This window comes from Gossypium hirsutum, chromosome D11, assembly GCF_007990345.1.
Source record: "Gossypium hirsutum isolate 1008001.06 chromosome D11, Gossypium_hirsutum_v2.1, whole genome shotgun sequence".
NCBI classification, from domain to species: domain Eukaryota; kingdom Viridiplantae; phylum Streptophyta; class Magnoliopsida; order Malvales; family Malvaceae; genus Gossypium; species Gossypium hirsutum.
The window spans coordinates 66067526-66081803 of record NC_053447.1 but is presented as its reverse complement, the minus strand read 5'-3'; the positions used below and the strand labels follow the sequence as shown (position 1 = coordinate 66081803).

The following is a 14278-nucleotide window of genomic DNA, read 5'->3' as shown; positions in this document are numbered from 1 at the left end:
GAAAGATATTTTATTATCCCAGGTTTAGGAAAGGGGTCGTGCCCAGTAAGTTAGGACACGATCTTTTCTTAATTCCGGAGATCATTTAAAAAAACTTGAGTTTGAAAAGATTCGTATATTTAGATTTATTGTGAAAATCGAAACCCAGTAAGTTAGGGTACGATATTCTCGAATCTAAACACGAAATTTTGTTTACTCAAAAAGTTATAATTCATACATCGAATGAAATATTTTTCACAAAACAGTAAAAATAAGATAAGATGTTAATATGCGTAACTAAATAAATATGAATACGATGATGTAAAAACAATGCAAGTAATAGCAACGAAAATAAGAAAAATAAAAGATACAGACTAATAACATACGAAATAGCAATGTATACAAGCAAATAAAATTAGAGCATTCGTTCAAAATAATAATGAAAATGTAAATAAATAAATGAATAAAATTATAAAAATGTAAAGATATATATATGTAAGTATACATCAAAATTTGAAAATAATAATAGCAAATAGAAAAATAAAAAAATAAATAGCGATATTTATATATATGTTTAAAATATATTAAAATATAGATGTAAATAGGTATGTACGAATTAGAAAGTATATAAAAATATAAGTATGCACATATAAATATATTTATAAAAATTAGAAAATATAGATATAAGTGTATGTATATACAAATTATAAAATATACGAAAATATGATTTTGTATGTATATATTAAATAAGTCAAAAGAATACATATACATATACGTATATACGCAATTTTATAATAATATAATATATCACCTATTATCTAAGATTTATATAAGTAAATATGGGTATAAATATAATGATAGTAATAATAATAGTAGTAATAATACTAACAATAATAGTAAAGATAATAATAGTAAATAATAATAATAATAATAATAAAATAAACAAAATAATAAAGTGGCTAAAAAGGGCTAAATCGAAATAAAAAAGAAAATACTGGGCGAATTTGGAATAAAAAGGACGGAAAGGACCAAAATGTGACTCGCGCGAAAGGACGGAGGGTCAAAACGGAAAATATTCCCACGTGGACCAAACGACGTCGTTCTAACAAAGCCTGAGCAGACGGTCGATGGACCAAATCGCAAGAAAGATGGAAATTTAGGGCAAAATTAAAACAAGTAATAAGAGGGAATGGGACCCAATTGTAAACGGCCTCAAAAGCGGAAGGACTGAGGGCGCAAATAACCCTTCTGGTCCAAAAACACGCGGATCCCAGGCGGTACGGGTCGGGTCTCGGGTCAGGAGCCCAAAACGACGCCGTTTTGGGGCTGTCTTGACCCTATCAAAACGGTGCCGTTTTGCATTTACTATAAATATTAAAAAAAACTTAAAACCCATCAGTTTTAACCATTTTAAAACAGAGAGAGAGCCTTCTCCTCTCACTTTCTCGGTCCCTTTTCGACCGGTCATCGGGCCACTGTCCAACGGCCGCCGCGCACGGTGGTCGGAGGCCCAAAATCGGACCTTTTCGGTCCCTTTTTGAAGCCAATCGCCTCTAGACCATAGATCCATGGCGGCATGTCGAGAAAGATGAGCCCAGAATCGGAAAACGAGGAGAGACCGCTCGTCTCCTCCTCCACCGGCGACGACGAAGACGGGCTCCGACGTCGGCCTTCGAAACGAAATGGTCCTTTCTTTTCCTTTATTTCTTTTGTTTATAAGAGTAGTCAAACAAAAATGAATAAATAAAAAAATGTAGAATGCCCGAATAGGAAAGAAGAAAATGCTATCAACCTTCAATTTTCTTCTCTTTATTGAGTTGTTTTTTTTTTTTTACCCAAAATCGGAGAGCCTCCATTGTTACATTTTTCTTTTTTATTTATATAGCCGATTACAATGCCTATTTCTATTATTTTGCCCTGTTTGTGTCTCTGCCTTGCGTGTTTGTTCCTTTCCTTGCAGGTGGAGCAGGTGGAGCGACGTCAGAAGGGCAGGTGATCGGCGGAGTTGGTGGCGGTGGCAGAGGGCAAGTGGACTAGGTGCGGCGGCTAGGGTTAGGGGTTAGGTCTAATTAGTGTTTTGGGCTATTTGGGCTGTGGGTTAGTTTGGGCTGTTAATTAGGGTAATGGGCTGGTTCAAATTGGGCCTGTACAGTATTCATCTCAAATAATGTGATATTTATGTTGGATTTGAAGATAATCGAAAGAATCATGATGTCAGTATATAAGGCTTAGTCACTTGAACTTTGTAAATTAACTATCCTAATTAATTGTGTGAGGCATGTCTTCGAAGCAAGAACGCAAGAGAAGGACTTTCCTTAAAAAGTGACATTAAAGGCAGTCAAGCCACTTCAACATGTTGATATCAATGCGTGTGGAAAAAGTCAGCTGTCATCATTTGCTAAAAACAAATGCTTTTTTGCTATTTAGAAAAACTTGAGTTTACTTCTTAAAGCAAAAATTTGATGCATTAAATTTTTTTTTTTTTGAAAACTTTTGTGGAAAAGAAGAGTGGCTATGTGATTAAGTCTTTGAGGTTTGATAAAGGGGAGAAATTCACTTCAACAGAATTCAATGATTTTTGTAGAGTAATAATGATAAATTTAGCACTAGCTGTTACTTTTTTGTCATTTTGGTTTTTAGTATTCAAAATTTAGTTAAATTTTTATTTTTTTGAATAAAAAATTGATTGGACCACGACAATTTTAATAGCATTGATGTGGTAGTCCATTTACACTTCATATAAAATTCAAAAAATAAATAATTTTTTTAAAAATAAGAAGTTAGTTTTTTCGTCAACCATGCTAGTTGACTAGTTTTTAACTATAGAAATAGATAAAAATTTTAATATACAGGACCAATTTGCTCTTTGATATAAAGTACAAGAACTAATTTATCTACTTTTTAGTAAATAAAGCAAAATAAAATTTGATTCCTAATACATAGGCTTCTATTGTACTTTTACTGAAAACTACATATTAACTCAAAAGAAAATAAGGAACCTATATTTGAATTTGGTAGTTTTATAAATTACATATGGGTTAATATAACTTTTAGTCTTTCAATTTGACAATGAAGTCTATTTTAATATTTGTATTATTTTGTTCACTTTGGTATATAAAATTGATAGATAGGTCCATTTTTATCTTTGAATTTGGCAAGTGTAAAAGTTTGTTGACATGGTACTATGAGATTGTGTCATGTCATCACTTGAATTTTCTTTTTAAATAAAGTGCCAATTGATCAAATTTTTATGGATAAAAAAAGGGATTTAGTTGTGAAATTCAGATACTAAAGGGGATAAAAATAAAAATAAAATGAACCTACTTGTCAGAAGCTAAAAATTATATTAATCCATCTCCACCCTTAATCTTATATAATTAAAAAAAATTATACTTGATAATAGTTATATCCTTTATTCTTATGTTTTTCAGAATTAAAGAAAGTTATTTTATTTTATTCTAACCAAATTCAATCCGCCCCTTTATAATAATATAGATTCAAGAATAGAGTTTTTGTTCTCTAAATGTCCGGGTAAATGCGATTAATCGGAGACAATAAGAGTCAATGGAAGTTGAAAACCTACCAGGATTGAAAATAGAGATTCCTGAGATTAGCGGACCGTAAATGCTTCTCTCGGGCAAAGAAGTCGTCCCTTTTCCAGCCCATCTGAAATGAATCTCCAAAGTGCCATCGGTTACATTTGCATTGAATCTTTCTACTCTTGATAGGCCTGCCCCTCCTGCTGCTACTACAATATTGAAATCTTGCTTCTCCCGCTCTCCCTGCAATTAATATAATCCATTCCATTGAACTTCGCTTTCCATGCAGCACAAGTCGTAAAGCTTAGTTTTAACATTTAGCTTAAATTTTAAATTTTTTAAAGACACGGAAAATACTCTTACGAAAAATTTGACACTCAGTTTAAATCCGGATAACGTAATATATATATATCTAAAGAATAATATAAACAGAAATTCTAGCAAGAACGATATTAAAAATACCTGAATGTAAATATCGAACATCCGCCTCCCTAAGCTGCTATAAGTTTCACCATTAGTGAACTGAATCTCGGCGAAATGGAGGCTTACATTGTAAGTTGCATTGGCAAGGCAAAATGCGTAGTAAGTCAAAGAACTAGGCGAAACCCTTGCATCTGTGTACAGTTCATTGCCACCATTGCTAGAAAGTTGTCTACTTTCCAAATCTAAGACGTCGTCGGGGCGGTCATCGCTTAGAAAAGTTCCGGTGCTGCTAAATGCCCAGTTGGTAATACTGCGGTAAAATGTCGGAAGTCCCGGCTTGACCGAAATCGGCTTCGTAAGTGATGCCATTAACAGTTATTTTTCTCCCTCCACAATTTATATGGACAAAGTGCAAAGCTGAGGAAAATAACAATCAACAACAGTTTGAATAAAATAATTGAGTTATATTATTAGTGCATCAAATATATATAAATACTTACGTTCTGATGGGCAGGTAATTTGGCTTGTCAAACATGGAACAATTCCCCTGATAAAACAATTATAAAGTTAGATGAAAGACAAAGACTTAGTTTAATGATTGTTGTTGTCTTAATACTTACGTGTTATTGACTCTTGCAATGCTTGAGAACAAGTTCCTACAGGTCGATAATGGAGGAAAAATTATAACAAAAAAATGATTGATATTTTATAAGAAAGATCCAGTAATGAAGTTGGATGAGGAAGTTGTTGTACACGCTATTTTGTCGGCAATCTGATACACCTGTGTTTGTGAAGTTGTTATAAGAAAGATCCCTGCATTTAGAATACGGAGCAAGTCACTGATTAATCCTTTTTATTTGTATGTTCACTAAGAAGATAGATGTCGGACACGAGTTATAAAACTACTTCATACACAGTGAGAAGATCAAATCCTTGACTACTAATTAATGTAGGAGAATCAATAAATAATAATTAACTATCTTTGTGCAATAATTTTGATTTTGGTTAATCAAACTATAATCAATGGGATTGAGCATTTAAATAAGAAAGAGAATCTTACACTTTTTCTCTTGTTTCGAGTATCCATTGAGGGACTGATCCATTAAAATTGTTTCCATTTAAGAACCTAATAAAATCCAAATGAGTATATAAATAAAGAAAATGCAGTTTACACTACAACTAAAAGCCATATCCTTACATATAATCGAAAGAATGAAGATTAGAAAGGTCATCTGGAATTTTTCCACTAAGTCTATTAAAGCTGAGATCTCTGCAAGAAAATTTGTAAAACGGGTATTAAACCACACGTAAGTCTACAATCAAACTGAACTTGAACCTCTCAAAAGAAAGTGTAATTACTTACAATATCTTTATGAATGTAAATGTCCCAAAAGAAATAGGTATCTCTCCAATGAGATTGCAACTCCTCAACATCCTGTAATTCAATCACAAAATAATTCCATTGTTTTTGTTTTTGGAACTCCGTAATATCTCATAACTCTAATACATCTTTGCCTTATTTCAGATTTATGCTTACAGGCTTTTCAATTTAGGCAAAGTGGCGATCAGCAATTGTGAAAAAGTTGTATCAGCTCCATTCAAGTCACTAATTATTCTGTAAAACAATACCAAGAACCATATACAAACATAAATAAGAAATTAAGTTGTGTTTATTTTTATGTAATGAATATTGTCACGACCTTTTAAGATCATTGGAGCTTACATGTATGTTAAGTTATGTAAAGTAGCATTAATGGATGGAATTGGTCCACTCAAACCACTTCCCTCCATATATCTGTCATTACAAAAAAGATAGATTCATTTAATTGATTGATAAAACGAAAATTCTAATGAATTAAGGAAAAAAAATTAAAGTATATAAAGAAAATGTTAAATTAAATTCTCACATCGCTTCAAGATTTGTCCAATTTTGGAATATTAAGTCAGGAATTTGTCCTGTAAAATTGTTGTCACTAATCCGACTGTTGAGAATACAAAATTATCATAACCATATCATATAAAATATATTGAAAATATCGAATGATATGTATTAAAAGGAGCACTAGAAAATAGAATTGCTTACAATTCCTTCAATGAAGTCAGACTAGCAAAGGTTTCAGGTATTTTACCAGTAAAATAGTTGGAACTAAGATGTCTGAAAAAACCAGTAAATAGATCTTAAATCATTTACATGATAAAAAATACTGCACATATAATGAAATGAAATCCAGCTAGAATTAAAAAGGAAAAAAAAAAATCTCTCTTACAATCGCTCAATTTTGGATAGACTCCCTAGTGCTGCAGGCAAAGTTCCTGAAAGACCATTGTTGTCAAGGATTCTACACAATGTTTTTTCAATAAATAAAATTAATTAACCATTAGACATTCATTAAAAAGATGAAAAAAAGTTATCATCATCTTATATATTTATTTATATAAAAGAAATTGATATAATCTAACTCACAAGGAGGTAAGATTTCTGAGATTTGCTAGCTCTACTGGGATTGGGCCTGTTAATCGATTTCCAAAAAGGGAACTGAAATACAGCACATCATTTGCATTTAACAACATTTACATATACATGCGTACATATTGTAGTTACGAGAAATTATTTCAAAACCATGAAAGATATATACATACAACCATGAAAGAGAAAGTAGGAGAAAACATACATGCCGACGAGTCGGGTAGCAGAACCCCATTCTGAGGGAATGGTGCCACTAAGATAGTTGCGAGTTAGGTCACTGTAATAGTAGTTTTAAAACAACAAATTAGTAGATATATAGTTGCTGAAAAACAAATAATCTTCATTTATATATATCATTATAGAGGAACACTTGAAATGTGCTTACATTTCTTGCAAGAAAGGGAGACTTGTCAAGTTTAGTGGGAGAGTCCCCGAGAGATTTTGTGACTTAAGCAATCTGATACAGAAACTAAGTTAGGGGTCTGTTGCTAAAATCTATAATAAAAAAATTCACATTCAGAATCAATATGTGTTTGGTAAAAACACGGTAATCAAAAGTCATAATTTTTTAACATTAACCATCTTTTTAATCTTGTTTAAAATCGTGAATCTACATAATACGGAGAATTAATTATTAGATTCGTTTTAGTAAATATTTTGAAAAATTAAAATATTTTTAGATAAAAAAATTTGAGATTCTTTTGAAAGTTAAAAAAAAATCTTAAGCATTTTTTTATTTAGTTTATAAGGACTAAAAATATTTAAAATAAAATTTTTAAATTCTAAGAGATTAAAAAAATAATATTTTTATTTAAGTAATGGAGCGAAGATCCTGGCTACTTCTATCCCTGGATCTCAAGCAAAAAGGAAATATCTAAATAATTATTATATGTAAATTTCAAATTAAGCTATTAAAAGAACATTTATATTAGTCATAGAATAAAAAAGCAAGTATATATATATATGTTGGTTATTATTTGAATAATATTATTTTGAATTAATTAATGAAATAAAATTATATTGTATATCGAATATAAATATAATACAAATATTTTAATTTTAATTTATTATTATAAAAATTTTCAATTTAAAATATATCATTTTTAATATAATATAAATGTTTTAATTATAATTGAAAATTTTTTCTTATTATATTTAAATTATTGAGTAAATTAATATATATTAATTATGTTTAACATTTCAATTAATGTATTAAAAAACCAATTACAATAAGTATAAATATATTATTTAAGTAAAATGTTAAATACATAAAATCATGTGCTACGTCTGTAACATTTAAGATTTTTAAAATTAAATCATCGTTCAATTTAGTCAAGTTGTTAATTTCTTAATTCGGCCAATTCAATTCAAACGATTTAATTAAATAAATAAAAAGTAAAAAAAATCAATTCAAACTATATATACTAAATCTTGAGTCAATTAATTTAATACAAATATCTAAATCAATAATCTAACGGATTGAATTAATCTATTTGATCCAATTTAAACAAGTATCATGAAACTAGTCGTAGACTAAAAAAGCTAACATATGTATCGTTTAAATATATTAAGAATAAAGTAAAAGGCTAAAATTGGATAGTATATTGTTAAGGCATTTTTCAAAAGAGAGACGTTGGTGGCCAACAAAAGGTTGGACCGACATGCGGTGGCGATTTCGAGTGAGTTTGGATGGGAGATTGAATGTGGTATGGTGCGTTTAACCTATTTTTTATCTTACACTACAGTATTATTATAATATCTAATTTTACCATCACCGCTATTTTTATACAAACCGCAGGTAAACGCACTGCCCATTCAAACTCACCCTAAGCAGTGGCTCTTAAATTAATTGTACTACATTGTCATCCACTTACCACTCCTGTCAGCACATTTCATGGATTTTGATTTGACATTTATTGTATTAAAAATTAAATAATAATATCTTTTAATTGTAATTATATAGAATTAGTTGTTATTAATTTATTAATCACATCACAACCAATTGACTTTTATTAAGAGAATTAGATAAAATTGTGCAAGCAAGTAGCTGTCATAAATTTATTATCAACAGTCAAAGATAAAGTAAGTCATAATTTGCAGCTTTATATTGACCCCCCAAAATTAAAAGCTTTATGTAATATATAAATAAATTAATTAAGCAATTATTTAACATTTATATATGTTTTTAAACTTCAAAAGTCGTCATAACCCATTCAAAAAAGGAAATCTTGAACAAAGACAAAATATTTAATTGAGGTTGCTAACCAAAATTATACATACAGTCTCACAACCTCTTTAACCCTAAAACATATTAACAAATTATATGAAGTTAGTACTTGTATTTCTACAAAATTTGAGATTTAATATTTTTATTTTAAAAGTTAAAAATTTAATCCTCTTATTTTTTTTAATTTGAATATTTGTAGTCTAATTATTATAGTTTTTGTCACATGATAAACATAAACTAAGAAATATAAATTATGTTTGAGAGGTTACTACGTGGTACTACTAGATTGGCTAGAAATAGGGGCATAGTTAGGGAGGTTGGTCGTGCCCTGACCTCCCTAAAATAGAAAATTTTTCATTTAAGCCCTTTAGATTATTTAAATTTTAAATTAATAAAGGTAAAATTACACTTTAACCCCACAAAATTATAAAAAATTAATTTAATTCTTTAAAAATTATAAAGATATAGACTATTCAAATGGTGAAATTACATTTTTACTATCATAAAAATTAACATTTAATTTTGGCCTTCCCTAAAATAATTTCTAGCTTCGTCCTTGGCTAAAATGTCACAGTAGCACAAACTAATGGTACTAGTGTAGAGGGACTAACCTGATTGATGAAATACATGTTCAGGGATCAACTAAGTTCAAAAAAGTTTTAAGGACCAACTAGGTACAAATGGACAATTTCAAAGACAAAATTATTATATATCTCTATCTCATATTTGTATCATGCCTCTCTCTCACTTTTAGTAAACTTTAGATGAGATCTAAAACTATATATAATCCATGAATAGATGTATCAAGTTTGGTCACAACTCAATGATGGATAAATTTTCATTATAATATGTATATACTTACATGTGGGTGACATGGCAGGTAGTGTTATTGTTGAAGGAGCAATCACAAGTAACATTATTAGCATAATAACGTGTGGATTGGTTCAACCAAGTATCGCCTTGATCGCATGGATTAATATTAAAGTTCCAGTCTGTCTTCCCCAATGTGTTACCAATACTTCTCAAAGCTTCCACTATAACAAAAGAAAAAGGGTACTGAAATTTATTAAAAAAAATAATTAAGCAAATCAAGCTTCTTTGTAGAGTAATATTATGAATTACCTTCACCATTTGGAAGTGAAGCTCCATTTGTAAGCGTTGTGAGGCAACACACTATGAATATTGAAGCAAAAAGGAGTCGATGAATGAACATGTTGGAGGATTTCTGGAGAGGGATTCTAGAGCTCCTCTTTGCTTGATTTGAAAGAACACAAAATGGATTGAAAGATTGGGTTTTTCATAAAGATATTAGACTATGAAATTTTGGGAAGTTTCTTAGAAAATGAATCAAAAAGCAAGACGAAGAAAATTATCTGGCCGCCTATGGAGAAAAATGGAAAAAGAGAGGTAGAGTGAACACTTTGGTTTGAGATATGAGAAATGTTCAATTATTGTAGTGTGACTGGATGTTTTGTATGATTTTTGGTGAGTTTGGATGGGGGATTGGATGCGGTGCGTTTAGTCTACTTTTTGTTTCACGTTACAGTATCGCTACAGTATTTAATATCACCGCCACTGCTGTTATTATACTAACTACAGGTAAACGCACAACCCATCCAAACTCACCCTTTGCAAATGAAAATAATTTATATATTAGCAAGTTGTTAAAATATTTTGCATGGGAGGTCCCATACATATACGTTGAAGCCGAAAATGTTTATTAAAAACAAAAAAAAACTAAATGTTTATGAATAGGTCCACTTATTCATATTTTCCTTGATTTATTTTTTTAATATTTGATATATTATTAGAAAAAAAAGTTAATTCATAACAAAGGTTGAAATTAGAATATAAACAAATTTCCTTAAAAGCCTGTTTAAACTGATTTTAAATTAAAGTTTGTTTTTAACTCAAGTTACTTATTTGTTGAAATGTAAAAATGTGATAGAAGTGTCAGATTATCTTTACAAGTGGTATTAAAAATTTATCACATATTTTATTTATTTATTTAAATTTTTTAAATATAATTTAAATATATGTGTTAATTTCTCAATCTATTCGTATAGTTAAAAAATTTCGCCACAAATACCTCAAATAATTATCTTTTATTTAATACAAAATTTGTTATTTATTGAATGTAAAATTATAAACCCTAAGAGTATAATTTGAAGTATATTTGGATAAGGGGTTTAGGGGAAGAATTTAGTTTCTACTAAGGTTTTCAAAAGTTTCAAAAATATATTTACTTGGTTAGATAAAAATAAGAATTTAAAATTTAAAAGAAATTTTAAAAGGTGATTTGAGTAATTCGAATTTTTTTATTCAAATTTCATATGAAAAAGTTAGTCTTTCAAATTTTCTCATCTACAACATGTTATTTTTATTTATTTATTTAATATATTTTATATTATTTATAATATTTATATATTTTTACAAATCTAATTTTATAATTTTATATTATTTATTTTTAATATCATTAATTTTTTTTGTTGATTGAGTCTTAACTCCACCGGTATCGACATTATTACTAGTGTAGGAAAATGTAGATTAGAGTGCGTTGAAGTACGTTATCCTTTTATTTAATGATTGGGGAGGGACTATAAATAGTTCTAAATACTATATCAAAAATATCATTAATTTTCTTTCATAATTATATTTTAACTCATAAAATTCAATATTCTAAATCTTTCTAAAAAAATTATTTATACAAACAAAATAATTACAAATACTAATATTTTCAATTCATAAGTTTAAAATTCAAGGGCAGGCAAAGGCTTGGGCCTAAAATTGGAAAGTTTTGCTTTAGGCCCCTCAAAATTTATTAAAGTTTAAATTAATACATAATAAAATTAGGGGCATATTTAGGGGGTTGACAAGGGTCCTGGTCCCCCCTAAAATGAAATAATTTTCATTTAGATCCTTTAGAATTTTTAAAATTTTAAATTAGTAAAGGTAAATTTTGGCCACCCCTAAAAATGATAAAAAATTGATTTAATCCTTTAAAAATTATAAAAATATAGGATATTCAAATGATGAAATTACATTTTTACTATCGTAAAAATTATAATTTAATTTTACCCCTAAAAAAAATTCTAGCTTCACCCCTAAAGAAAATTATAGTTTAACCCTTAAAATTGATAAAATTTTGATGTAGCCTTAAAACTATAAAGATATATGCTAAAACATTAGAAAAATTACATTTAAACTCTCATAAAAATATATAACTTAATCACGGCTCTTCCAAAAAATTTCAGATTCACCCCTTGATACTAACATTTTAAAAATCTTCACAAATTTAAAATTACTGCACACCCTAAGTAAGTTTATATTCAATTTTAACATGGTGAGAATGTAGTTTGATTTTCTTTTTGAAGAATAAACAAATGAAGAGCATATAACTATTGCTTCCACTCCCACGTGTTTAGGTTGAGCCAATCAATACGTTTGCAAATTGCAAAGACCTTGACTTACAAAAGTCTCAACTCCCTATCTTCACAAGTAAATGTTTTCATTTATGGCCAATGCAAAGACCTTGACTTGGCCACATTAACCAATTTCCCTTTCATTGTTTTCTTTTTATAATTAAAGTATTCTTCACAACGTTTTACGATTTGTTAAGATTAATTCTTTTTAGCATTCATTATTTATTTCCTAATAATGTAATTTTTAAAATTTAAATATGAAATTTTTAAAAAAAATATAATATATTTTATCATTACACCGAACATTTATTTACTATTATACTAATTTTAAATTCATCCCTAATAGATTCAATTTGAATAAAACAATTATGAGTAATTATAAATGTCATGTGAAATATTATTTCTTTAAGATGTATGCGATTTATATGTGAAATAAAAAACTTTTATCACATACCAAACTTAAAAAGGGTATATAATTTTTATTTAATTAATAACATAGATTTTAAACTTGAGAATTAAATAAAATAAACAAATTATTTTAACCTTTGATAATAATTTTTGAGACTTTGGAAGATTAAATAAATGTTTTTCTACCCTAAAAATATAATTTTAGAAGACAACAAATAACGAGAGACGTCTTGCTATTGACGTATGGGGCGCAAAACCAATGAGTTTCCCCACCGTTTTCACCACTTAATTGCTGCACCGAATAGACGGCGTTGAGGAGTAGGATTTGTGTCAAAGAATGTGATCAGTCTAAATAAAATCAGCTTTGTTTTAATTTAATTTAATTTGGATTGGTTTGGTTTTTATATTTTTTATATTAGATTTTTGTTTTTAGAGTTATTTAAATAAAATGAACGTTTGAATAATATTTGGTAAATTTTCAAAGTATATTTTATAAATATTTCTAAAAATATCAAGTAAAAATAGAAAGTAGTTTTTTAAATATATATTTTCATTATTTTAAGTATAAAATATTATTTTTATATAAAAATTAAAATTAATTATTGTTATGAACATCTTATTAAGTGGATGTCCATCATGATCAAGATAAAGTTCTGGTGTACTTTTTTTTTTGAGATAAAGCTGATATTCATTAAAACCGAGCGAATGGCTCAAGACAACGACTGTAACAACCCGATTTTGGGTCTAGTCGGAACAATGATTTTTGGACCACAAATCCGACGAGGAAAAATGTAATGGCCTGAGTTTTTAGAGGTGTCGGAACTGTGATTCGAGATCACTAAATTCGACAAATTAGTAGAAAATATTATTAATTTAGTGAGTATAAGTTAAATATGAAGTTAGGAAAATTTTTGAAATATTGAATAGTGCACTAGAAATAAATATTAAAATAATTAGAATAAAAAAATATGGTATCGAGACCTCGGAGATTTTAAACCGATCCATAAATATTTTTATAAATATTTATGGAGTGTTAAAAAGTTAGTATTAAAGTTTCGTTAATAAATTTTAAAGTTCCGATAATTAATTGAACAAAAAGGACTAAGTTGTAATAAATGCAAAATTTTGAGAAATGATTAAATAGCTTAAATGATAAAAGGAAGAGGGCTTAAAAGGCAAATAGATCCAAAGTCTATTTGGGCTGGACGGCAAGGGCATGAAATCAGCAACAAAGTCTGGAGAATTAAGGGCAAATTTGGAATATTGTAAAATTTACTTAATAAAGTTAGGACCAAAGTGGAATTATCTAGATTTCTCTTTATTTTTCTGCATTCTCATCAGCTAAAACACCATAGAAGGGTTTCCTTAAGCTGGTTCTCCATATTTTTACTGCAAGTAAGTTCAATTCTTGATCATTTCTTTAAGTTTTTGTATTTTTGTGACTTTTACAACTAGGCCCACTTGTTGAACTCATTAGTTTTTGATTCTATGAAAGAAGTTGAAAGTTGCTATGAATGCATGCTGGAAGTATATGATGATTTAGCATGGAATTAGAGCTTTAAATTGTTCATATACTGGTTTTATTGAGAGAAATGAATAGAAAGTGAATGTTTGGGACCTAATAGTAAAAGAGTTTGAAGTTAGGGTTATATGTGAAAATTCTGAATTTCAATAGTTGTGAAATAACTTATAATGTCTAGGTAAATTATTAATTGAGAAAATTAGATTAATTGAGGGGTTAATTGAGAAAGGACCGAATTGCATAAACTGTGAAATTTGGGGGCAAAATGGAAATCAACATTTTACACTAAAG

At 28.6% G+C, this 14278-nt stretch overlaps 1 protein-coding gene across 1 annotated transcript; it reads right to left on the bottom strand.

Annotated features, from left to right (window-relative positions):
* Nucleotides 1–3412: 3412 nt before the first annotated feature.
* On the bottom strand, nucleotides 3413–10021 carry LOC107955233 (probable leucine-rich repeat receptor-like serine/threonine-protein kinase At3g14840). Its single transcript, XM_041104906.1, has 18 exons — nucleotides 9758–10021; nucleotides 9498–9669; nucleotides 6794–6865; nucleotides 6614–6685; nucleotides 6406–6477; nucleotides 6209–6280; nucleotides 6025–6096; nucleotides 5849–5923; nucleotides 5665–5736; nucleotides 5479–5556; nucleotides 5305–5376; nucleotides 5140–5211; nucleotides 5002–5067; nucleotides 4695–4754; nucleotides 4562–4597; nucleotides 4442–4488; nucleotides 3981–4358; nucleotides 3413–3761 (listed from the first exon to the last, which is right to left on the bottom strand). The coding sequence occupies exons 1-17, from the start codon at nucleotides 9846–9848 to the stop codon at nucleotides 4231–4233; spliced, it is 1329 nt and encodes a 442-aa protein (XP_040960840.1). The 5' UTR covers nucleotides 9849–10021; the 3' UTR covers nucleotides 3413–3761; nucleotides 3981–4230.
* Between the last annotated feature and the right edge of the window lie 4257 nt (nucleotides 10022–14278).